This window comes from Choristoneura fumiferana, chromosome 26, assembly GCF_025370935.1.
Source record: "Choristoneura fumiferana chromosome 26, NRCan_CFum_1, whole genome shotgun sequence".
Classification (NCBI taxonomy): domain Eukaryota; kingdom Metazoa; phylum Arthropoda; class Insecta; order Lepidoptera; family Tortricidae; genus Choristoneura; species Choristoneura fumiferana.
In genome coordinates this window covers 3,084,255-3,111,854 of record NC_133497.1, presented here as the reverse complement: position 1 = coordinate 3,111,854, position 27,600 = coordinate 3,084,255, and the positions used below count along the sequence as shown (strand labels likewise).

Sequence of the window (27,600 nt, the reverse complement as noted above, 5' to 3'; positions counted from 1 at the left end):
TATTTAAAGTTTGCCACTGTGTATAACAAGCCTTATAGGCGGAAATGCCGAATTCTCTTTCCATCCACAGACAAATATTTATGACAGCTCGTTGTTTACATAGAGAACGATCCGATTTCTCTATGCCACAGACGCCAAATGTCGCCATCGATTAATGACATTTTGTAAAGTTGAATTTATTGATATAAAGCGTTAATGTAAATAATAAACAATTTAATCATAAACGTCGGCTTCCAGTCGATATGTATGCCAAGGGCAAAGGCTCTACGGTGCCTTCGGACGCTCAGGCTCGCGAGAAGTTGGCACTGTATGTGTACGAGTACTTGCTTCATGTTGGAGCTCAGAAGGCAGCCCAGACATTTTTATCAGAAATACGATGGGAGAAGAACATAACGCTCGGAGAGCCGCCAGGGTTCTTGCATTCGTGGTGGTGCGTTTTCTGGGACCTGTACTGCGCAGCGCCAGAGCGTCGCGACACCTGCGAACACTCGTCCGAAGCTAAGGCTTTCCATGACTATGGGTTCGTAAATTCCGGTTACGGAGTCAACGGAATTGGTCACAACGCCGGCCCGGCGCCTCCAAATGACGGTACGACCCTTTAAAACAGTTAAAAAACACATTTTTATTAAATTTTGTGTACCACTTTTTTACCACAAACTAGGGCATTGGTAGTCTTATCATGGTATGTAAATAGTGGTTTGTAGAAAGATAAAGAGACGGAATATGTTACAGAATCGTTTTCTGATGATTTTTGTTTGTTTTTATTAGTTGTTTTGTGTTAATTTCACTTTTCAATGCATTTGAGGTTGTGGGAGCATGTTTTTCATACTATTTGCATATATAAATATGTTAGTTTGAAAATTCTTGTACAAGTTAACTTAAAAGTTATAAATATTTGTTTAAATGATGAAATAATTATGCTCTAGTTGTTATGCATGGATGAAAGTGTATATAGGTATAGTAAAATGTGATACAAAATATATAAATTATTTTTGACTTGTTTTAAGAGGACATTCAACAGGTCAAATGAAGTTAATAATAAATAATAATAATAGTAAAATCTTTACTAACTACATCATATTTGACAAATACAAAAAACAGGCTAAACAAACACAGAATAAATGAAAATAATACACATAGGTACCTGAACTAGTATCAAATAAAATACTATGTAAAATCAAATAATACAACAAATGATTGATCTTATTAAAGAGATATTAAATAAAAGACAAGTTGTAAAACATTTTTGGATCTAAAATAAGAACTTTTCTGAATCTTTGTAAGTTAATTTCGCCGAGACACTAGTGGATTATCTTTTACTATTTAAAAGACAATCAAGAATTAGGATTATAGGACCTAAACTTTAGGTTTTAGAGGCGGGGGACACTTGATTTTAATGAAAATTTGCACTTTAAAGTTAAATATGGATCGCTTAATCAAAATTATCTTCTTCACAACCCCCAAATGATTGAAAGACCTGTCCAACGATACTCCATACTATAGAATTGGATGAGAAAAAAAACCCATCCCTGCTTACATACTACTTACGGAGGTACAGTAGATTTTTATTTTTTTGTACAGTCAGCAACAAAAATGTACATACATTTGCAGTGCCAAAAATATGTACACAGGACTTTATAGCCTGAACATTAAGGTTGTGTATACATATTTTAGCTGTATTTATATTTTTGTTGCTAACTGTACCTACAATTTTGGTGGCACAGTTGCTACAACATATGTATATCTGTGCAAAATTACAGCTTTCTAGTACTGATAGTCTCTGAGCAAACAGACAGACAGACAGACACCTCAACCAATTTAGGGAAAGGACATAGGATAGTTTTTATCCCAGTTAATCTGTTGAAAATCTGTTTAAAAAAATATACCTTGTTGAGTTTCTTGCCGGATTCTTCTCAACAGAGGTTTTTCCGAACCGGTGGTAGTTTTTTTTTTGACATTCATAAGTGCTTGTTTTAGCCTAAATTGAATAAAGATATTTTGACTTTGACTTTGCCTTTGACAGTAAATTGCATAGTACCCGCGTAATAGCGATTGTTGTTTTAAAAATACATTCGAGTCATTTAATGTAGCTTGAAATAAATGTTTTTTTTTTTAATAGTGAAGGTACAACAGTGTAAAAATATAATTTTTTCCAAGTTCACTTTCTCCTCTGCTTCCGTTAAGATTACAACCCTGGTTTTTTATTTCCAGGCATGGGCGGCGGCGGCATGCCCCCCGGCTTCTTCCCCAACTCGTCGCTCCGGCCGTCCCCGCCGGCGCCCCACCCGGGCTCCCAGCCGTCGCCGCATGGGCCCCAGCCGCAGCTGATGGGGTCCCAGCCGTTCATCGGCCCGTGGTACGCCAGCGGGCCCCGCCAGGCTGTCAGGATGGGGATGGGCAATGATTTCAACGGGCCACCTGGTAAGTATTAAGGGTGTTGATATAGCTAGTGCCACGAGAGTTGAAGTGAATGATTTGATTACATACACAGCTACAAAAAGAACTGATTGCACAAAAGGAGAATGGAATTTTCAAGTTAATTTCAAAATCCTGCTGTCATTACGCAACATGTTGTAGCTGTGTGCGTAATCATTCACTTCAATTCTCATTCAACCTATACTGATGTGTCAAAGGTAATTTTCCAAAATAACAGAATTTTTCATATGGAAATATTTCGAAAAGTTCTCACAATTTTGTTTGGGGATTGAAGCTATCCGTGTCTTAAATTTAATTTTCCTATATCTTGTGAAAATTTCCAGAAAATTCCGAGAACTTTTTTAACTTTTTGGAAATTTTCCGCAACCTGCACGACTGTTGATACTGACTGGAATACGCGAGTCGCACGAACCACTGCTTTGTATATAACCAACAAAAAGTTGCGAAAAAACCCCCCCTAACTTTGTCACTTCAAAGTTCAATATCTCAAAAATGGCTGAACCGATTTTGATAAAACATGTCTAAGAACCATCGCTAGAAAACCTGCTATCAAATAAAAAAACCACCCACCCGTTTAAGAGTTACGGTGCCACAGACAGGCAGACAGATACACACACACAGACGCACATAGCGGTTAAACTTATAACACCCCTCTTTTTGCGTTGGGTGTTAAAAATAGAGATGGGTATATCCGGATCTAAAGATTCGAAAGTTAGATCTTGAAACTTATACGAATCCTTTATCAGGGTTTCTTAAAGTGGGGTCTGTAGCATGTGTATCAGGGGTCCGCAGTAGGTAGGTCTGTAATCATATTTATTATTATTATTAGTATTATTATATAAATTATCAGGCAGGCAGTTGCAAGGTGTATAGCTTAGACTCTAAAATTCACAGTGCTTTAGTTTTACTGTCATACTGTGTAATTTCATTGAATAAATAAATAAATCATGTATAGGTAGGTGCCTGTATCTAGCTGTTCCTTGGTCAAGTATTCTTTGTACTGTTAATGTGTTGGTCTAGTCGGTTCTTAAATTGGTACACATTCATTGCTGAGGCAACATGTTCTGGCAGTTTGTTCCATGTAATTTAATAGGAATTTTCCAAAAAAAAATTTTTGACACAAGTCCATGGAATTGTTTAAATTGTTAAAGTGGTCTGTGACTCCGAAAAGTGAAGAAACCTTGCTTTATCGGATCTTTTTTTTACATCTCGACTCCGACTACGAGGAGTTAGTAACTCCAACCTCTACGTCCATACCTAGTAGTAGCTTTCAGTGAATTGGGTACATTCCTGACCTGGCTAAAAAATAGTAGATTGTACAACAGGAGAGCAAAAAAAACAATATCACACGAGATAACTTGGCACTTGAGCATAGCGAAAATAAAGACCATAAGTTGCTAAGAAGAATGCGCCGCAAGAAACTTGGCACAAATAATTTTTACAAAACAAAATGTATAGTTATAACTATCTTGACTAAGAAAGCAAACAAACTAATTCCATTAAAAATATAAAAATTAAGTAACTAAATATTTTACAGGGATGTATGGAGTCCCTTACTGTGGAACTTTATAAACATTTTAAACTTGGTAAATCTACATTCAGTGGAAGTGTAAAATGCTTCCGCCGTTAAAAAAAATTGGAGATGTATAAATTCTTTATTTCAAAGTCAAAGTCAAAGTCAAAATATCTTTATTCAATTTAGGCTACAACAAGCACTTATGAATGTCAAAAAAAATCTACCACCGGTTCGGAAAAACCTCTGCTGAGAAGAATCCGGCAAGAAACTCAACGAGGTATATATATTTTTTTTAAAACAGATTTGTTATTGTTGTTACCAGGTCAAGGCATGATGGGCAACTCGATGGAGCGCGGCGGCGGCGGCGCGGCGGGGCTGCTGGGCGGGCCGCGCATGACGCCCCGCGGCCCGGCATGGCCCATGAGCCCCGGGGCCTATGCGGCCGGCATGCGCGGCCCTCCGCCCCAGGGACCAGGTGAGGACTAGTTACAACGACAGTCTATGGAAGCGCAGCGCCATCTAGTTGCTCCTGGGCAGTCTACGTGTCTGTGGCGCCATCTAGTTATAGCGACAGACAGTTGAAGCTAACGCGTTTAGTTTTGTAAGGACCAGGTTACAATTAGCGCCATATTACTGTTGGAAGCAGTTCACGTGCCTATGACGTCACCTAGTTGCAGCGACACACAACTGAAGGTGACTCACTCAGTCTGTTAGACACCAGGTGACATTCAGCGCCATATAGTTACTGCAGCGAAGACCCTACGTACGTGTGGTGCCATCTAGTTACAGCAAAAGACAACTGAAGCTGACTTACCTAGTATTGTAAGGACCAGAGGCCTTAATGTCTAACGCACTTGGAATCAGAATCGTTTTCACCACTTCTTTCTGTCACACGGTATAAGACGAGGGTAGAAAGAGATGGTGAATGCGATCGCGCCAGTCTCGACCCTATAGTTCAGCCATCACTGCACGAAGTAATACGTACTATTTTGGATTAGATTACAGTTACAATTAGCGCCATATTAGGGTGTCCAAGCAGTTAATGCGCCTATTGAATCCCCAATCGACGAATGACGATGAAGGTGTGTTAGGTCCAGTTGTGACACAGCGCGAGCAGAGCGAGCGTAGGAGCGTGCCGCGGCAAAGCGCAGACCAAATTAAGTTATTTTAATTTATTTATTCGGTGTAAGAAAAGCCATGAGTCAAGTCTCGAATCGACTAAAAGTCTCCGAGTCTGTAAAAAATTGTAATAGCACTTGAACAGTTTTCACACCCTGTTCCAAGTGACACGGATTGAATCGAGGGTAGAAAGAGATGGCGAATGCGATCGCGAACATCAGCGCGTTAGGCAATACGGCCTCTGGATATTGACATTCAGCGCCATGTAGTTACTGCAGCGAACGGTCTACGTACGTATGCGTGGCGCCATCTAATTACAGCTACATACAACTGAAACTGACACGCCTAGTCTTGTAAGGACCAAGTGGCTTTCAGCGCCATGTAGTTACTGTAGAGAGCAGTGTACGTGCTTGTGGCGTCATCTAGTTACAGCGGCGGACAACAGACACTTGCGCTTGAAGCAGATACGCCAAGGAGTGTCTTGTAAGGACCAGGTGACATTCATGGCCTTCTAGGAACTGCTGCATACGGCTGCTACACGCGTGTGCCACCTTCTAGATAGTGCCATGGAGTATAACGTTTTAAACGTTAGTGTTTTTTTTTCGGTTTTTCGTTTGTGGTATTTTGACTTGAGTGCCATGGAGTGCCTACAGTCTTGTGGCATCGTTAGTTACAGCGGACAACTTGAAGCCGACTCTCCTAGTCACGTCTTCTCTTTTCTGTAGTCTATAAAATCTGTTAGCTAAGCTACTAGCTATGTAACTTGCATAAGGTCCTCGGGATGGGCCCATGAGCCCAAGGTGCCTACGCGGCTGGCATGCGTGGCCCTCCGCCACTGGGACCAGGTGAGTGTACCATGGATGGCGTTGGTTATATAGTTATTACCCTATATCTAAGTTGAAAAAAACCATCTGATAGCGCCATCTAGTTACTGCTGCACACAGCCTATGAGATGGGTTAATAGACTAATGCCGCGACAGCACGAACGTCAGAGTAATCTAATAAAAATGAGTGAAAAAAAATCACTAAACGATTACCTACAATAAAATTAAAAGTTAAAAATACATACCTACGCGTAGTTACGTCTAAACTCTTGTGAGGAATAGGTGATATTCAGTGCCATCTAGTTACTGCCACAAATAACTTACTTTTGTGTGGCGTTAACTTTTTTATATTCTTTTTTATACGCAATACTCATGTGATTTGATTATAATAGTACATTGTGTCTTAAGCGCGGTAAATAAGGAATTACGAACGAGTGTCTATTAGAAGCCCGAAGTCGAAAACTGAGGGCTTTAATGAGTCGATGTTCGTAATTCTAGTACCGCCCGTGCGACATACAAATGTTTTTCATCACATTTGCGAGTAAAATTATATCGTATATTAGTAAAAGAAAAACTAATATTTTTTCAAAAATTGCCGATACCGCTGACTGCGCTCTTGGCAGCGCGGGCTTTTGGTCTATAACTTGCCTGTGTGAGAGTTTATCTGGCAGATAAATTATCATCGACTTTAACGTGGCTTTTTTCGTGTCTATACTAAACTTAATTTTCGATCAGGTATGCCACCAATGGGTATGGGTCCGCGCGGGGCTTGGACCGGCGCCAGCGGCGGCGGCGGGGGCTCCGCGCCGCTAAACTACAGTGGCGGCTCGCCGGGCGCCTACGGGGCGCCACCGGGCTCCAACGGCCCCCCAGGGCCCCCCACACCGATAATGCCAAGCCCCCAGGATTCATCGAACTCAGGTGAGCTGAGATGACTCCCACAGGTGGCGGTGGCGGTTGGGGTTGATACCGATTTTGATACCGATACCGGATAAATAACGTTATTTTGATACCGTTTTTGTTAATAACGGTAGTGGCTAGAATTTTGAATTGAATTATCCGGTATTGATACCAGTAAAGCAATGTAATTCGGTATCCAAGCTTCATTGATCACTGTGTGTAATTGGCTCTTTTTATATACAACCGACTGGCGTATCATCTTAACACTTATTAACATCGATATGTATCATTTAATTTAGACATTTGCAGGTATTTGTAACGTTACAACACTAAAAACCAGGTATTTGACTGTGGCAATTCCCTAAATGTCCATACAATGATTTCTTCACGTCTTTTTATATGTGAAGGGACCAATTTATAGTCCTATTAAATTTTTCTTTTTCATTTTGTTCGTACGCTTGCTTCACTCTTGCTTAACCTTGGTTCCACACGCTTGGGTCTCTTCTATATGACAGATATACATAATGGTAGCTATGTCAAAAATTAAAATTGGAAATTTATGCTTTTCTATCAAATTTAAAGATCGATTATATAAAGATGGCTTGATTTATACTAATACAACGAATGAGTTTTTAGTAAAAGTGTGTTTTTTATTGCATTTTTTTGAATTTGACAAAATGAATTGTTATTTAATGTAATAGTGAAAACTGATAGGCGATTTTAAAATGTTACTTGTTGATATAATATTCGGAAATCGTATCTTTTTTTTTAAAGGGCGTAGTTAGTTATACAAACTAAACCGATAATTGTGATTTTATAAATGGTTTAAAAATATTTAAAGTTCTTCTCTAATTGAATGCTTTGTACACTACATAGTCCATTTGGCATTTATGCATTTGATTTGTAATTTATTAAAGTACACTAGGAGTTACAACGCCATTTTCAAATTGAAATGGGAATAGAGTAGTCAAAAATTTTATACGATTGCAAATTTTCGAATAGTATTATTCAGGGTGTGATTTCAAAACGGCTTTCTGGTATCAAAATTGCCTTTTTGGATTGCCAAGGGTTGAATAAAAAAGTGAAGCTCAGTTTTTTTTAATTGGACCATGATTTTTTTACTAGCTCTAAAAGTCTTTGTTTCTAACGACCGTACGTACTGTTAACCGCTATTCAACACAATAAACGGTTTATGCAGTATTACAGTCGGTATTGAGTTTTTTTGGTACACGCATACTTACTTGAATGAATATTAACTAGAGATGTACCGTTATTTTGATACCGGTATAACTTTTGATTTTGCACAGGTTTCCTTTTCATATCTGCTTACTTTGTTACATATTGTTATATCTGTTTGTTGTATATTCTATTATGTTCATCAAGTTAGGTAAATAAATACTTATAATCGATTTTTTTTTTGAGTTTCTTGTTTTCTCAAAATACCGTCATTTATGAAACCTTTTTGGGATACTTCCCGTTTGATCTTATTTGAATCTTAAGAAAAAATACCATCCCTAAGGAAATTATTAAGTTCACTTTTTTTTCTTCATGCTGTGTCATTAACCAAAACAGATACTTACCGGTTGCGATATACTGTTTACTGAGGTACGGTCACAACACTAGATCGAGACTTGGTCGAGCCATTTGTCATCGTAAATTAGCTGAGTAATTTAATCTCGTAGTAAATATTCTCATTAAATAAGTCCTATTATCATTACATGGCCAAATGGCGAACATTACATACTTGTTGGCGCTGGTATCATGACATGAGGTCCATTTGTCAATTTTGACATTTGCGCTACGTTTGTGATTGGTTAAATAATTAAATGAGCCAATCGCAAGCAAGACTGAAACGTCAATCGGATCTCACGATACTAACGCCATCTAGCGATATTTCAAGGTCCAACAATTTCGTGTTGTGACTACATTGCCTATTTTGAATAATCGATCTTTTGGTACATTTAGAACGAGCTGTATTTTATAATGTCCGATTAAGATTAATGTGAATCCGACAGAAAATTGGGACAAAATAGGCGTTGGTTTAGTGTGAATCTGTCATTGCTTTTTATGTTTCTTTTTAGTGTAAGTTATCCTAATTTTTGTATACTTTCTTTTATGTTTGTATCGACTCTTCTATTTCGATCAGAAACAAGTTTTCAATACTACTATAGATAAGATTTTTTTTGTGTTTATCTGCAAACTAATGATAATTATGCTCACCAGTGAGGATAACCATTTATTAAAAAACTTGGGTTACAATTTATAAAACCCAATATAATATTAAATTATACATTATTATATTAACATTCACCCTAAAAAATATTCCTCATGCGGCCTAAGTCAAATTTTTGATTTACGAACATCAAACTTTGTCATTTATGATAGTTCGATGTTCAAATTACAATACTTAAGTCCTTTATAAAGGACTGTGCGGTAGGTTAATATTTTTTGTTATCTAAACAATTTTAATAAGGGAATCTTATTATTTAAAATTTCCACGATTATTATGACAATTATGGCGTCCAATTATTTTGCTCATCATTATTTTTAGATTAAACCTCTTAAAACCCACTGACAGAATTTGACATTGAATGTTCAAAACATCATTAATTTTTAATTGACTGTGTTTTTTGATTTTAAGTAATTAAATTTCAAATACTTATGACAGAAAATTTTTGGCCAAAAATTCAGAGAAACATAATCTACTGGTTTAGCTTTTAGGTTCCGATATCAAATAATAACTGGAAAATGTTTTTTTTTTTAATTTAAATGTATTATTCATGTTAGTATGAACGAAACCAGCCCCATCTTTACCCTCCATTTTTTTTAAAAGTCAGGGAAGAACTTGATTTTTTTAAGTTATTGTTTCTGGTTGAAAAAAATAAAAAAAACATTTGTGGCTCTGTTAATTTGGCTCGATTAAAAATGAAATTAACTTTTATTTTGTAAGAATGTAAGTACATGGTACTTTTTGGCTCAAAAACTATTTTTAATCGAGTTTATTTTTATGTTTAAATGTACCTACTTGTCTAATACTCATTTTGTATTACTAAATAACATAGGCAAAATTAATTAAATTTTTCTTTTTACAAATAAACTGTTGGTTTGTATACGTTTACATATTTTGTTTCAATTCACCACCTTCAATTTACCCGACATAATTTTGTCTATGTATTTAGACCTTATCCATAAATAAAACAAGTCGACGATACCGAAAAAAAAACCTAAAACTTTTACTCAACATGATTTTTTCGCTATCGTGAAAAAAAAGAGACGTGACACGCCCGATACCAGTAAATTCGGTATCGGCCGAAACCGACAAAAGCGTTTACGGCAGGGGGCGACAACATGTATACACTGATGAAACCGGTCGGCGCAGCTTTGGGGGCCGAGTTCCCACTCGCCGGCGAGCATCCGACCCCGCAGCACTTGCCTCAGCCACCGGTCACGGAAGGTTATACATTCGAAGTTATACACCTAACGCACTTGCAGGATATCGATTCTCAAGTCGAGATTAACTCCAAGTTTAGATGCCTCGAGATGAAATGTCAAACGCTTTCTGTAGTGTTTTCGAACTAAGGCAGTCGGTGACGAGAATACGGCCCATTTCATTACTTAATTTGGTTTAATGCCATAATCAGTTAACGATCTATGTAAACGCTACCTGATTCTCATGAAAGCTCATTATAATGTGTGCTGAGAGCATTCGACATTTGACCTTGGTTAAGAATTAAGACAATTGTATTATAAGTAAAGTTAGTAAATAATAAATTCGAGGTCATCTAGCTAGACTTAACTCTCGAGGGCACTGAGGATTGGTTCCCTGGGCGACCGGACAAGTCATTCCTCGCCAAGAGTTTAAAGAGGGGCGCGTTAGTTAGTGGTGCGACACGCTCGATACCGGAATACTGGTATCGGCCGAAACCGTTAGCGTATTGAAGTCCCCTGCCCGCGTCTTTTGCGATATTCATTACCATCCGCCCCTCACTCGATCTAATTAGCGAGAACTGACTTATTCGCTACTAAGATTCAACATTAACATTGAGATCAGATTTTAAATATCATTGTTACATATTTTTTATTTGACATCTATTATGGGCGTGGTAGAAGTTGAACTCAGTTATTTATATGCTGCAATTCGAGTACCTACTGAATTTGAAACATCTTTAAAAGAACTACTATTATAAATCGTTGATGTCGAATCTTGCAGCCAATCATTGAAGTCTTTGACCAACAAAACACGTAAATGGATGCTAATAAAAATAAAATACCAAATAAAAATTAATAAAAGACCAAAATAGAGTAGTCAAAAGCTTGGGTTGACATAATGCTAGATAAAAATATTGTTTTTGTTTTTAACCTTTTCGCCGCCACGTCAAATACAAAAGACATCACCCATACACCAGGCTTCTATATTGCAATGCCTAAAATTTAACCTTGAACGAAATTTGCTTTTGCATTGAAGTAATGGATGCATATATAGGTCTTTATTACTACTTTTACTTATATTAGGTTCTTACCTGCGGTGCGTTGCGTATACATATATGAGTCATTGGCGTAGAAAAGGTTAAATAACTCAATGGCGTTCAACTTTAAAATCTAAGGCTAATGACAAGTGTCTTGATAGATGCAAACATCCCTTTTAATACTGTTTTATTCTAGAAGTTCAGTCAGACGCATAAATATTCTATCGAGCGTAAAAAATGTACTCTAAGAAAAAATATCACATCAAATACAACTTCAAGATACTCCTGGTGTGAAATTTAGTGTAATTAAATGGACCAAGATGCAATACGTGTCATAAAAATTTTACCTAAGCTTAGTACGAAACACTTCGAGTACCACTCTTTTAAAGGTCTGTTTGTTTGTCAAAGACTTAAAAGTGATGCGATTGGTGTAACCAGAGATGCGTTAAATTTTAATCTAATGACGAGGTGGTGTGCCCACTGAAAAATTTCAAACGGCACTTAAGTCAACATTAACTCAGCATTACACAGTTACAACTACTTAAAAATTATGACCACCCCTGTCATTGGTCGCTCCACGACTTAAGATTTATGTAACATACATTGTTTAAAGTTTAATTACAGATGAAGCTATTTCTGGTAATACCGATAATATCAAGTTCACTAAAGATTAAATTTAGTTGATTAGGTTAACTAGTTTTAATTTAAACGTAAGTTACCTCAACCGCTGCCGCCCCACGGTTAATGTTTGAAGCTGGTATAGACTGCTACAGATTTTCAGTTTGTAAGTATTGTATAAAAATTAACAGTCAGATTCTACGAGAAATTAGAGGATTTATTTCGGCTAAGAAAGTATTAGAAGACTATCACATTGACATGATTAATTCTTCGTAAATATCATCTTACGAGTTTTCTTGACATTAAGTAGTAATTAAACAAATAAGATCTTAAACTTATATAGCACCACTGTAATGTTTTTTCGGGAAACAAAGAAAAACATATATCAACAGCACAGGTTACATTTTAATGCAGGTTATAAGAACAAAATAAAGTAAAAAGCAGTATATTCCGAAAGAAAAAATGGAAATAAATAAAAAATAATAGTAATATATATATATATATATATATTAATAAACCAATAAGTATTAGTAGAAGTGTTTAGTGTGACAGTTTCTGTCATACAAAATGCCCGACATTTTCATAAAATGTATAAAAATAAATATTCAAAAGGAGGCAAAAAGTTTAACAATAATTAAACTTTCTATAAAATATAACTTGGATTTTTATATGTAGGTACAGCAAAATTCAAATAGAAACGTCAAATTATAAATTCGGTATTAAAAAGAAGCAATCCATGCCAGCTCACACAACAGTTCTTTTATTGATCAAATCACAGAAATTACAGATTTTTAGAAAACATGTTTAGCAACTTTGGCAACTTGTTGATTGACGGAATAATTTAGCCTGAATCTATGTAAGAGAGTGAAGAGGCTAAAATATTTTCAGGTTTCTGCTATTTGGTAAATTTCCGAAAGTGCTGCTCACAGAAAGATAGTATTTTTTACATTAAGAATAACCTAATTTTAAACCTCGGTTCGCTTTGTTCAACTGTTAGCAGAAACGGTTCGAAGAAATGTCACAAAATTACGGTATCGGCCGAAAATTAAACAACACTGAAAAGCCCTTTCAGTTTAAAAGTCTATTCAGGTAGCTAACTTATAGTCTCAAACATATTGAATTTACGCTCTAACGTAAAGGTTTGGTCTTTTTAAAAAATTGAACAATTTACGGCCCAAAATTCAATAAAAGGATTGTTGACGGGCAGAATTTCTAACATTCCTTGAAACAATGTAATTGTTTTTACTGCAAAAATTGTAATGTTGGCAATTCTGTATTTTTTTAACTAAGACAATCTATTATTTATTGTTAACGACATAGTTAATAGACGAAAGAAAATAACTTGTCAGATTTGTGACATATCATATCTTAAAAAGTCTTAGGACAGTTTCTGTGACGATTATATAAGACACTAAGTTAAAAGTGTAATAATAAAAAAAGTGAAAGTATATATTCTGACAAGGTATTTTCGATCTTATTCTAAAGAAATAACTCTCAAATTAAATGATGCTATATTTATTTAAAGAAAAAAAGCCTCATAGTTTGTGACGATTTCAAATTGACTATTTTGTTTAAGTAAATGTAATTTGAAACTTTATTGTAAGATTAAATGGCGCTGCTTACGTCCCCTGTATAACGAGCTATGAAGTTTTTACTCTTTAAATAAAATTACATACGATCCTTAGGAATATGATCAAATATTCCTTTAGTTTTATTTCTGTTTTTTTTTTTGTTTTGATCATGTTTCTTTTCCTGTATTTATTTTTAAACTATTTAAGAATGAAGCAAACTGAACGGCTTATGTCTTGCCATAGTCCTTTAAATTAGTGCCCTGGAAAAAACTTTAGTTGCAAGATTTAGTTCGCTATTATGCCACTAGGTGTCGCTAGCGGCATGAGTATGGATAGTTTTTTTATAGTATTCTTTTTTCAGGGCATAGTCGGTATCTGGTGTATACAGTATTGGTGCTGAATAGTATCTTATACTTGTATTTTTTTCATTACTAGCAACACCAATGCTTGGTCGCTGTTACATTTTCATAATATGATGGTGGTTTTAAATTATAAAAAAAGCTAATATCATAGCTACATAAGACGAATGGTCAAATTGTGACGATCGCTTCGGAGAAGCAAGAATGGAATCCAAGTTGGTGCATATTTCTGTGTTCAGTGTCTACATACATATAGAATTTGCGAGTTGCGCTGTTCAAAAAAGGAATATGATATTTTGGTGAAATTGCTGCAGACAAAAAACTGAAAGTAACGTCACTATACTTAAAACAGAATGTGGTAAGTGCCAAGAGTTTCGTGCTTTCAAAATTAATAAGATTTATTTTTTTATTTAACAGCATGCATATCACCATGTATGGCGATGAAACAGCGGCCAGAATAGACTAGCAAATAACTTTCAAAAGTTTCCGATTGACAGCATGTTTCGCTTCATTTAAGATTTGTGCAAAGCGATTACTATTTATCTAATAAGAAATTAGTTATGACTGGTTGTAATTTTGTCGCTTCACCCAAATCATAAATTAACAATTACCTAGTCACTTCACAACAGTGCCCTACTACGCCAAAAAGCAGTATTAAAATATGCCAGAATTAAGTCTTGTCGAACGTTCTAATAGTCCTATGCTCGATTTTAATCGTTCTCGATCATTATAGGGTCTTAATTTTTGCGATCAAAATGAATAATCAGATTTCTTGCTATTGCTATTGCTAAGCAAGGCCGGTAATGTATGTTAATATAATTGTAATGAGTTACCCATTGTGAGCCTATGTAACTCAATGATAATGATAATAGAGCGTTATCAAGTTGAAAGAATATTTCAAATGTAGATATTCGATAGTTTTGGGTTTATCCATAACCAGCAAACACAGTTAAATCTCCTCTTTACATTATTCATCATCATCTTATCAGCCAGAAGACGTCCACTGTTGGACAAAGGTCAGCAGTGCAGCAGAGTTTATATTATTATGACTTTAGAAATGATTAAAAATATTTAAAAGAACGCTCGACGAGACTTGTTATTAATAAGTGTATTTTAACATCACGGTCAACATTGATGTTTCAAATGTCACTGTGCTAGCAAAATTTTGCCAAAAAGTGTATACTATGAAAACTGGAAGCCACTTCAGAACCTAAAAGGTTTTAATATGAATATAAAGCTTCCTTACTGGATGGATAGTGGCCACTTTAGCAAAATTTTCATGGTTACATTTTGAGGGGTGTTTGTAACGGAGAGGAGTCACCTAACGACTTTGTCCCAGGTCTAGGAGGTGTGGACGGTATGAAGTCTTCGCCTGGGGGCGTCGGTGGCGGCGGGCCGGGGACGCCACGGGAAGACTCCGGATCCGGCATGGGTGATTACAACTTAAGTGAGTTGGAATATTTATACTTATGCTCAAAAGAGCTTACATTCTTTAGTCAAAAGTCCTCTAATTTTGTTAAAACCTACAAAAATTTTGCTGACGTGATTCGGGAATTACCCTTTATGCTCAAGGGGGCTTACATTTTTAGTCAGTCAGTTTTCCAATAAGTTATTGTTTAGAAAAAAATTGCAAGCAAAATTAAAGTTTGGAAGCGGTTATTATCAAACTGAGAAGAATACGATTGAGCGCATATGTCGTTTTTGAATTAATACATGAAATGACATTGTCAGTGATAGATAAATGAAAATATTTATTTCAGTGTAAAAAAGGTCTAAAGCTTGGCGAAACAACTAATTATATTTACTACCTAATATTTAAGTATTTAGAAACACCGTTTAATACTTTACCAGAATTCATATTGATCATCTGTATTCTATACAAATGTATTTTTGATAGATATATCGATTCGATAGCATAAAAATTATATGGAAAATAATGACATATTTGTCAAATACCTATGACTGTATGTTTTATAAAACAAATGACACAGTATTTACCATGAATAGAGTTCTAATATGTAGTGTAGTGTAGTGACTGATCATGATAAAGCACGCTTTGTAAATCTAATATCTATAGGTGTCTGCATTTATATTATGAAATACTTGATATTTGCTCTGAAAATAAAAAAGAGAAACATAAAAAAAATAGTCGGTCTCAATTTTTTTTACTTACCTACACATCTAGTATAGGTAGTGCCACCAGAGTTCAGGTCACGAACACAAGAACATGTCATGTAATGACAGCGAATTTTACTATAAATATTCACTCATTCATTTTATTCTTCTTTTATGCAATAAGTTTTTCATGTAGCTGTGTGTGTAATCATTCCCTTCAACTCTCGTGGCACTACCTATAATTCATTTATATGTATCAATATTTTTATAAAAAAATATAATTTTATTTTGCATGGGTATGCTTAATTTCAACCCGAATAAGTGAACCTTAGATATAAAATATGAATGTTAAAGGATATTTTTCATAGGTTTTGGGGGACCCGGCGGCGACCAGAACGACCAGACTGAGTCCGCCGCCATTTTGAAAATCAAAGAGAGCATGCAGGAAGAGGCGAAGCGGTTCGAGAAAGATCCAGACCATCCGGACTATTTCATGCAGTGAATTTACTAAAGGAGCGGCGCCAACTTGCCAAAAATTCGGTATCAGATTTGGTTTCGGCTAAAGGGTACGGGACATCACTATTACTAATAACATTGTGTTGCATTTCACGAACGTGCTTGGTTTTAAACGGGTACGAATCAAAATACATACAAGTTTAAAAATATCATGGACGAAAGACATAACGGTCATTTGATATGATTTTCTTAGAAATTGTCATCTTTACAGGATTTTCGTAAAATAATCCTCATTTTTAACTCAAGCATCTTTAAAAACGCATATTTGTGAGTTGCAACTGTAATTTTTATAACAAAAATACGTCATATTTTAACAAATACTTCCTTCAATGCAATCTGAAGTTAAGTCAGTGCGTACATTTTTATAAGGATGGCTCATTCTTTAGCCGCAGACTTAATTTTAAAATTATTGTATCTATAAAAATCTTATGGCGATGAAACTGGAATAAAAATATTTTAAACGATTTTTTCCTAATAAATTATTCTTACGAAGCCATAGCAAAAATACTTAAAGTTGCATTTAAAAAAATAATTTGGCACGGTTTTATGATATTGCTGATTAATGTAATAAGTTTTAGGAGATGCAGCATCAAATCTAACTGAACGCTCCTCTAAAGATTATTCTGCCGTGATAAGGCAAATGGCAGTATCTCAAAAAATAAAAAAAACTTTTGATGCAGAATGTCTTAAGCTACACTTATAAATAACTCGTGTTTTTTTTAGATGGTACTGCCTTTTGCTAAAGAGATGGTAGTATTTATCAGAATTTTGATTTAAAATATGGTCACGCCTTCGACGTGATACTGTAACAGCGACCAATGTGTAGGAACATGACAAATAAAATTAAAAATCCTGACAAACATTTACAGAAGTGTTCGACCCAATCAAGTGCTAAAATATTCAACATTAAATAAAACACACATTTTATACTACACAAAAGAAATATAGGGACCACGTGAGTTTCATTGATTAAACGAAAATACCAATAAATATATTTTTTTAATAATGTCTGTAATGAATGATTGATTTTATTAATGCAACATGATACAATACAAGTTTTTTTATTCAATTAAATGTATTCAGATATAAACACTAACGTATTTTTGATTTCATTTTACCGATGAATCTCAAGTGGCCCTTATCTTCTTTTGACTAGTATTATAAGCGATTTTAGAATCCTATATTCGTTATGATCGAAATTGTCCCGAACTCTTGTTACAAAAGAATGTATTTATATGATCTCAAAAGTTTCCTACATTGGTAGGTTGGCGTAAGAATATCGTTAGTTCCAACGATCTGAAAAAAAAAGGCTTTTTAATAGCGTCCTCATACTTCCTACGCAATCTATTTATTTTAATGTATCATCTTAAAGTTTCCTGGGTCTTATAGTCGGGTATCTTGCCGCAGTATTTTACGATTTTTTTAAAATTTATTTCATCAAAAATAGAGCAAAAGTTGTACAATTATTCTATTTTACCAACATTTTGCTATCTGCGTTTTGGTTGTCATCTAGATAAATTGCCTTTTGCATTGAATGCAGACCATGCTTGGAACATGGATTTGGAAGAACTAAACTATATTTGATTGGATTACAAAAAGGTTGATCGCTAAAATCACGGTTAATCACGTAGCTTGCAATGGCTATGAGTAAAATCTATTTTTTATCTAACCAAATGAATTGCAACGCAGTGAAAAAAAAAACGCTATAACACATATATTGTGAGATCGTTCTATGATAGGTCAGGAGTCAAATGGTTCGATAGTACAATGAAAGTTAAAGGTTTTTACACTTTACTACCTTATCGCTGTCACTACGTGTTTGAACTTTTGTATAAAATTGTCAGAAGGTATACAGTGACAAGGAACTAAAATGTAAAGATTGTTGACGTCAAATGTATATCCTGTATTTTTTTTTTACAATGTTGCTCGAACGAAGACGCATCCAACTGAACAAAAGCTGGTGGTTATATTCCTTTAGAGCACATTTTGTTGTCAGTTCTATTTGGTTTGGCAGCTGAATGCGTCTTTGACAGTTCATTTTGTCAAAAAAATATTATATAAATACAACTGATAATGTAATTGGATGATGTACAAAAAATGACTATAGTTTAGCCGAATAATCCGGTTTCGGCTTTCGGCTAAAACGTAATGGCTCCTGTATTATTATCACATTTTCGGTGATTGAGATTTTTTTTAAAATAAGTATCGTGTTGTCTTTCTATAAATTTACTGCGAGAATAGAAATAATGCCCGAAACTCGGTAGATAATTATTCGTGTATTAACATGTTTTTTATAGATTTTATTATATTTTATTTCAAATAACATTAAATGTATGTATTGATTTTACATAGGTATTTTTTTATCTGAGACGGATATGTGATTTCGAGTATTCTTATATTTGGATTGTTTTAATTGTAGCATGATTTAATATTGAAAATGTTTATCTATTCATTTGAATAGATAATTAAGCAGCTGCGATGCCCTTGGTTTCTATGGCTTTTGATTCGCAATGAAAACATATTTTTTATGTAATAATATTAAATTTTACTGCTGGTGAAAAGTAGGGAGGGTTTTTTGACAGGTGAAATATCGCTAGATGGCAAAGATGTCAAACGGACCTCACGCACGATACTATCGCCAACTAGCCTGCCATAAAAGCCCTCATTGTTCAGACTTTATATGTATATGTGACATTAAAATATTATTCGGTGTTGAGTTTATACACGCTGGCCCATTTAGATCGGCCAGTATGGGGAAGTCTGAAACTATAAGACATACGAAGATCTTTTCTTAGGAATCATGTCATCGATTTTAGTAACAAGAAAAACTGCATTCGTACATTAGAAAAAATACACTTTTACTCAGTTCGGGAATCGAACCCGGTCGTTTTGAAAAATAAAACGTACATTATTTCTATTTGGATATCGGTAGTGTAGGCCATAAGCAATAAATGTTACTATGAAACACGGTATTTAGAATGAATAAAACGCATTGTATTTAATATTCTTTAATAACGTAAGTTTTATTTTTCATAACGTTTAAGTTTTTTTTAAATGTATGAATCCAGTTTTTCTTGTTACTAAAATCGATGACATGGATCCTATGAACAGATCTTCGTATGTCTTATAGTTTCAGACTTTCCCATACTGGCCGATCTAAATGGGCCAGCCTTTATATCTTTTTAAGTAAATGACGGAAGCGATTGTATTTTTGTCTCATTTCGTAACCGTAACTTAGAACTGAATGCAAATTTCATACAAAAGAAATAAAAAAATAATGGTACAAATTATTGACTCTTTGCTTATGAAGTTGACACTAGGTCTTATTAAATACAATACAATTTCATAAGTGAAACACTCAATATGAACACATTACTTGATTTTAATTTGAAGATTGAACTTGAACTGATATTTCTCAACTAGTTGCGGCGAAATGAGACTTAAAGACAACTACCGCTTGAACATGTTTTCGTCATTAAGGTCGTATTATTATTTTGTAGTCGGTAAATTGACAGTTTTGCAGGACAAAATAACTATCTGAAAAAGGCCTTTTAGTTATTCGTTATTCTATAGAAACAGTAGCTTTTATATTTCTTTATCTGAAGAGTCTGGACTAGCACGTAAAGCAATGGCTAAAGGCTATAAATGGAAAAAAAATAGTGGCGTATAAAATACTGGCTGAAAATAAAATTACGATGTAAGTGTCTAAATTGTTCGTTTTTAGAATGTTTCTTTAATATTTAAGTTAGGCCTTGCAAAGGTATTGATAAAATAGTTTATTCATGTCCTTGCTACAATTAAAACATTTGTGCACGCGCAGCGATATGGAACTGTGCGATCTAACGTTTACTAAACATCTTCCACGTTTTTAAATAAATTATTTAGCGTATTTCGTTTTAAGCTCTTAATGTTCCTAGATTTGTATTTTTTTATTGTTTAAGCTCAGTGTCGCGCTCAGAGATGTCAATTAAAAACTGACAATGAGTCAGTTTTTAATTTGAGAATGAGTTTATGATTCATTAAACGAATTGTCGTCTCTGCGTGCGGCTGTCAGGCGCGGTTGGTTGTTGTTCTGTATTTTTTATTCATCGTAATTATCCAAAAAAAATCTAAAATTGCAGTGGACGTGGTCGCGAGTGTACTATGTATAGTGGTAATCTCGAAAGTTAAAAATATTCAATTGTCAATTTTACTCGTTTTATTTTGTCATGTAATCTGGCACATTTAGTTTCTTTACAACTTAACTGCCGGGCTTAAGGTTATTGTAGCATTAAAATTTAATGGACCAATTACACCGGAAGTTCTAATTCCATTTGAAAGATTTTACAAACTTACGGATTAATTTGATGATTCAATTATACTGAAAAATACCTGACTCCAGCGTGATCACAAACGAGAATAAATCGCGATAGAATGTTACATTTATCACATCACTTACACCTCACTGTACCTAGTTTTAAATACATATATTTTAATAGTATCGCCGAGCCGTGATACTTACTGATGTCACTGTAGCTTATGTATATTTTGTCGTGGTTTTCATGTCTCGTTTGTGATGTTTACTGGTTAAAGTTCCGGATTACGATTGGATGTGTTGAAAAACGGTTTCGGCGATTGAATATTCGGCTAAATATTTAGTGTGGAGAACGGAAGGATGGCACCGTAATTTTGTATGCGAAAAAAAGGTACTGTGCAATCGAATTCGCCTCTACGCGCTTTTTCTGATTAAAGAGAATTGTACCCGTATTTCGGATATGCATTTATTCATGTTTAAATGAAAATATGAATTTGGGAAGCTATTGTCATGGCTTAGATGTATATTGGGGCGTTGTCGAAAAATGTACTATTTTTAGTTTGAAGTAGTATCTGATTTAGTTCATTACGTGTGACGTGTGGTTTTGTTCCACTTCATTTTAGCTGTTTATCCAACAACCGTTGTCATTACAGGGTACCTGTATTAATGAATACTGGTAGGCAAATATAATAGAGACATTATACACAATATAATTAGACAAAGCAAATTCGGCTATAATGTCATTTTCGGCCAGATTGGTTGTGGTAACTCACATGTAGCAATAGATTTTATGTTTTTCGACAACATCATTCTGTGTGGAGATTTTTAAACGAGATAGCTACAATTTATTTCTGGTATCATCTGTAGTATAGGTTTTTTTTTCTTGGGGTGTATGGAAATCTGTATAAATTAGATTATTTCATAGAGAGATTCGGTGAGGTAGATGTTAAGTTAGGAGCCTCGGCTCTGTCCATAGTTTGAGCAAGTTTGGGTTCTTTTAGTGAAGCCAAAAAAGATATAATCATAAAACCGGTATCGGTTTTGGAATCTCGACTGAATGCGGACATCACTATTTTTTATTTTTATTAACAAATTGTAAATAAAATCAATTTGTATGTGGCGTAAGTATAATGTTTTTTTTTATAGAATTTTACGTGTCAATGAAAATAGTAATTTATCAAGTTTTTAGCAAAATTTACACTAAACGGACCCAAAAATTGTAAATTAAATGCAGCGTTGAATTAAAAGATTAGTGTATAAGGAATTTAGTGTAAACTTAAAAAAAATAGATTTCGACAATGCAAGTTAACAATCTGCAAGTTTTTAAAGGAATAATTAATTTAAATTTGAGTTTTTTTTTAATTTAATCTTTTTAAAATACGTGTAGTGTGAGGTTGTATGTTGTTTTAAGGTATATTATTTTTCCTTCATTTTGTGTTAGGTAAATGAATTATTTTTTTCTAATCGATGTAATGTTTATATACTTAAATAAATAGTTATTATATATTAATTAGTTGTTTTATTTGCAAGTAACCTTTAAAAATATGTGCTGCATACTTATACAGAACCAGTAATAATGATTATATCTTCGTTTCGTGCCGTCCCGCTCACGCCAATAGTATTAAATAGGTGAGAGAGGGACGGATATGGCATGAACTTCAGATTTGTTTGCTTTACCTTAGTGTAAGTTTTCGGTTACAAAATTCTTCGCGTAAAATCTCAATTTGTATGGAAACACGAACATCGCAAACGTTCCGCTAGACTGTTCGTGTTTGCATACAAGGTTATCGCGAACGTGAGACGCAACCTCTACACTGGAAAATAATAATTTAGTCTCTCCTATGGTCGTTGTGGCATATGACGCCATAGTTCAACTGTCTCTATACAAATTGTGATTTTTTAACTTTCATATATTCGTATTTTTTTAGTTAAGTATTAAAAAATCTCACTGGTTTATAAACTAGACTTACCCGTTTCGCACACGTAAACTATCCGACCAGACTGTTTAATTAAATTCGGGTTTTGTTCCGCGTATAGGAACATGAGAAGACGAATTTACTCTTAAATAATTCAACGTGATGAAATACTGTAGCCATAAAACAAATCGGAGAAATGAAGGATTTCGTATTTCTCGTTCTGAATCCCTTAGTGTAAGTTTTCGGTTACAAAATACGTCTCGATCGCGTTCGCGTTTAAATCTCAATTTGTATGGAAACACGAACATCGCAAACGTTCCGCTAGAGGCGCTGTTCGTGTTTGCATACAAATTGATGTTTTACCGCGAACGCGATCGAGACGTATTTTGCAACCGAAAATTTACACTAAGGGCACTGGAAAAAAACATTTATAGTCTCTCTTATAATTTTTCAAAATATAGTTCTTCATAGTTTTTATGTTACTGGTTTATGAACAAGTTATTTTTTTACTTTTAAATATTCGCCAATTTACTGTAGTTAAAGTAAATTCGGTTTTGTTCCGCGTACTAGGTTTTACCTTGATTTTACCCGTTTCGCATATTTCGTAACAGTTGCATACGACTGAACTGTGCTGAAATATCCGAATAAAGCATTCCAAGCCGACGATGAGCGAGAAGCAGTAGAGCGAGTAACTAGATGGGCGAAGCGAGAAGCGAGAGTTTTCTCGCTCGGCTGTAAAGTGTTCCGGCATTACGTCCATCGAGCTCGTAAACTGCAGCTGAGCGAGTATCTATAGCTCGGATTTTATAACTCTTGTCTGCGACAAAAGATTAAGGCGCTCGCCGTGTAACCGCCGGCGATCCTATTTTATATATGATCTTTACCACACAGGATCTTATATCTTTTGGTTTCTGAGCAGAAAATAGTCGTAGCCAACTTTTCTATGGCGGTAGCCAAAAGCCTATAATCAAGTAAATTTTTCTAAGGATTTCGTATTTTGTGGGTACAGAATCTTCCAAGTTTAGGTATATACTCTTTACTCTCAAACTACTAATAATTCTTAAACAAACTTAGCTGTTATAGTTTTCCTTGCAAGTTTGTTATATTTACTACATCTTTAGGGGGACGCTCGATTTTTATGAAAATTTACACTTTTAAGTTGAATATTTCGCAAACAAATCACTGAATCGAAAAATCGCCCCGGCAACCCCCGAATGGTTTTAAAAGACCTATCTAACGATACCACGCACTGTAGGGTTCGTCGAGAAAAAAAACCGGCCAAGAGCGTGTCGGACACGCCCGAAATAGAGTTCCGTAGCCATTACGAAAAAATTAAGTAATATTTTCCTAAGGTCTTCGTGTTTTATACGGAATCTTCCATAGTTTAGGTATATGGTAGTGTGGAGTGTGGTATGCGTGTATTGAAGCGTGATGAGATGATGTACGTTTGAATTTGAACGAAGAATGAATACTGAGTTTGAGTGAAGAACAAATGAGATGTTATGGCAGTTGACGACGTACGAAGAACGTAAACAGACGTGTGTGTTCATTGTGTTTTCTTTTCTAACGTAATTGTATACGATTCGTATCATTTTTTTGAAATTCGCTGGCCAATAAAGGCAACTACAAGCTACTGCTCCGTTTCATTTCACGAACTGGTTCCCACATTTTATACCTTAGGCTAGTTACTATTTACTCTTAAACTTAAATTCTCAAGCAAACTTAGCCGTTATAGTTTTCCTTGAAAGTGTGATATACTTACTACCATCCTCATTTTTTTAATTTTTTTTCATCCACCGGTTTAATTTAAGAGGGGGGGGGGACGCTGGATTTTAATAAAATTTTGCACTAAAGTGGAATATTTCGCAAACACATCGCTAAATCGAAAAATCGTCTCAGCAAATCGCTAATGGTTTTAAAAGACCTATCCAACGATACCCCACACTATAGGGTTGGATGAGAAAAAAAAACCACCCCCACTTTACGTCTATGGGAGGTACCCTAAAAAAATAGTTTTTTTTTTTTTTTAGTTTTTTATTGTACCATTTTGTCGGCATAGTTTACATATATATCCGTGCAAAATTACAGCTTTCTAGCATTGATAGTCTCTGAGCAAAACCGCGGACGGACAGACAGACAGACATTGGCGAAACGGAACCCTAAAAAGGCCCTTGGCATGGTGCCCAAAAGGCTGGCAGCATTCCCTCGTTGAATGGCGATGGTGATTCGTTGATAGAGTTAGCTAGCAGCTACCAGCCCTTTGGTCTTCATCATCATCCCAGCCTATATACGTCCCACTGCTGGGCACAGGCCTCCTCTCAGAACAAGAGGGTTTGGGCCATAGTTCCTAGGTCTCCAGTACTTCTTTAATTAATTTGTGTGCGCCGGGACCCCAAGGACCCAGAGCCTCAAGGCCGACAGCAACGAAATTGTATACTAAACCGAGACCCTGGTATTTTAATGTCTAAGTTGGTTTTTGGTCTTCTAACAATCCTGATGGTAACCCTAGCTCTGACAGTTCGCGTGTCGGCCGTCAGTTGTGGATTCCCACACTCATTGTCATGTTATACCCATGGGGGCGGTTACGGTAACCTCTTCACTTAAATATTAAACTTGGTACAGTTGCGACCGCAGTTATTAACAATGGTTTGTAGTCTCACATGACACTGAAATTGTATGCTCGTCAGACCTATTTGAAAAACTGGAAACTGTGTTTTCACTTCTCATGCTAGTAAAGTTGGTATTTAGGCGACATAAAATTACTTTTTATGCTCTAGTGCATAAAGTAAAATCTTCGTCTAAAACCAAGGTGTCAATAGCCACAAACAAAAAAGTTTGTAGGTACTTGCATATTTTTTAATTTACGCGGTTTCGAGTTTTAGCGATCAAGGATCAAGAGCTCCAAAGCCACCTGATGAAACATCCGAGACACGGGAATACATTCATACATGCATTGCAATTTACTAGAATAAAAACTTATACTTACTTTATAATGTAGCACTTTTAAACTCACCAGTAGAAAGGTAAACAGTAAATCACTTCTACTTAATGCCCCGTCAAGGCATTGTTTAAGCATTATTTTGTCTTCTGATCATTAAATTATTCAATAAAACAATAACTGATTTCACTTGGCTGTTACGCCGCCATTTTATCATTTTATGGCGCGAAATCAAGTTCAACTGACATTTCGGACGCGTTCCGAAAGATAGTTTAGATTTTTTTTTAGTTTTCAGCCAGTTATTTACAACGATGGCACCTTAATTATTATAATGTTTGAAAAATTGCGTATATTATTTTACGTTTTGCTAACTCTATTCATTCCTTACATGTTACAGGAGTATATTTCGGCTATTTTGCTGAATAAAGTGAAGAATTGCAATTCTTGTGGCGCTTGCCGATATTAAAATGGATTTTTATTGTATCTTTTTGTTGTTTGTCGTCATAAATTTGGGTTCTGTCGTTTCGGAGCTGAGTTTGCGATTTGGTAAGTATTGGGACATCTCATCTTTCTTCTATTAGCTGTGATCATGTCGATACCCTATGCATTGCATTATGATAGTGACTAGAATAGGGAGATTCCATGATGCAACTCTAATAAAAAAAACACTTTATTTAAAAGCATCAAAAATCAGTTTAATTATCAATTACCTTAAAATGGTTTTTGCATAAAACGAAACCATATAATGCAGGTTTAATACCTACTGTCCATGTTTCACTAAATATAAAATTACATGTAATAAAAGTATTACTTAGGTACCTACTTATCTGCAAAATTGGATTTTTAGTTGCTTTAAAAGTTTTCAAACAAATAAATAGGGGTTCAATTTGTCACCTTTTCGGTACTTGCCTAATCCTAACAATATTATACGTGTGATTTTATTTTTTGTATAATGGTACCAGTCATGGACAAGAACCAATAATGATTTTTTTCCGTTAACCAATTTCTAAGGAAGGGTTTGTTGCTAAGTACTTTTTTGTAAAACTAATAACTCGAATGTATAAATGGCTGATAATCATAACTACCTAGTATATACAGTTCGCAAATAGTGAGCTTAGCCATTGAATCCTTGTTGTCCATTTCTGGGTAACTGTGCTGTTACTGGGTACCTAAATGTTAACATGTCCATGATTGGTGCCGTCGCCCTAATGACTTCAAATTCTTCCAGTATTCATCATAGAAGTGCACGAAGAAGATCTCCCGCCGCTGATTGGTCGAGCTCTGAAGATAGCTGAGGATTCGCAGCCAGAGACCAGACTTAGCGACGCCATCGTACTACTGGATAGACAGAATGAAGAAGAGAGCTACAGGCAGTGTCAGTTATCATCATTTTGGTTTTAACACCGCGCTTTCTTGATTTCCGTTAACTTCGACAGACAGCTCAGTTTAGACTTTTAAATTTCATTTACCTTTAACAATGACTGCGAAGTTATTTATTATTATGAAAGTTTATTTTTTAATTCCGGCTAAAACTGAATTACGGAGTGGCAGCGGCGTCTTTAGCCCATGTAGCGCCCGTGTGCAATTAGTACTTTAGCGCCATCTAGGAAGCGCGCGGTCTAAATGGAATAGGTACAAAGTGCCGCGGCCGGCGCCCCTAAGATCACTGCGCCCGTGTGCAACGCACACCCTGCACTATAGGTAAAGACGCCCCTGCCGAGTGGATTCCCTAAAGCTTAGCTTTCCAACTAGTGGGGTAAATTAGACTATTTTCCTCCAATTTGCTCTATCGTTAAAAGTTAGTAGTAGAGTATATTGGAGAAAAACAGTTAAAGGACCATGCGTCAAAATGGATCGAAAACCAACAGAGCTGAGAGTTAGGTCACTATAAAAAGGTCTGCTTAGGTATCTATTTCATTCCGTTCTATTGCATAACTGAGATATACATATTTTAGTCAGAGTAAATAAGTATCTATGAGAAACTGTGTTTTTCTTGGAGAATATCGGTAGAA

General features: G+C 35.3%; 1 protein-coding gene across 5 annotated transcripts; it reads left to right on the top strand.

Annotated features, from left to right (window-relative positions):
• The first annotated feature begins 110 nt into the window (after nt 1–110).
• On the top strand, nt 111–22,244 carry Ssdp (Sequence-specific single-stranded DNA-binding protein). Of its 5 annotated transcripts, none has more exons than XM_074108181.1 (7): nt 111–588; nt 2,212–2,421; nt 4,275–4,427; nt 6,631–6,816; nt 10,133–10,249; nt 15,149–15,256; nt 16,293–22,244. In XM_074108181.1, exons 1-7 carry the CDS (start codon nt 243–245, stop codon nt 16,424–16,426), a joined length of 1,254 nt encoding a protein of 417 aa, XP_073964282.1. In that variant the 5' UTR covers nt 111–242; the 3' UTR covers nt 16,427–22,244. The 5 variants fall into 5 exon arrangements, with proteins under 5 accessions (XP_073964282.1, XP_073964284.1, XP_073964285.1 ...); XM_074108183.1 differs by having other exon boundaries at nt 16,279–16,369; XM_074108184.1 differs by lacking the exon at nt 6,631–6,816.
• Nucleotides 22,245–27,600: the final 5,356 nt, after the last annotated feature.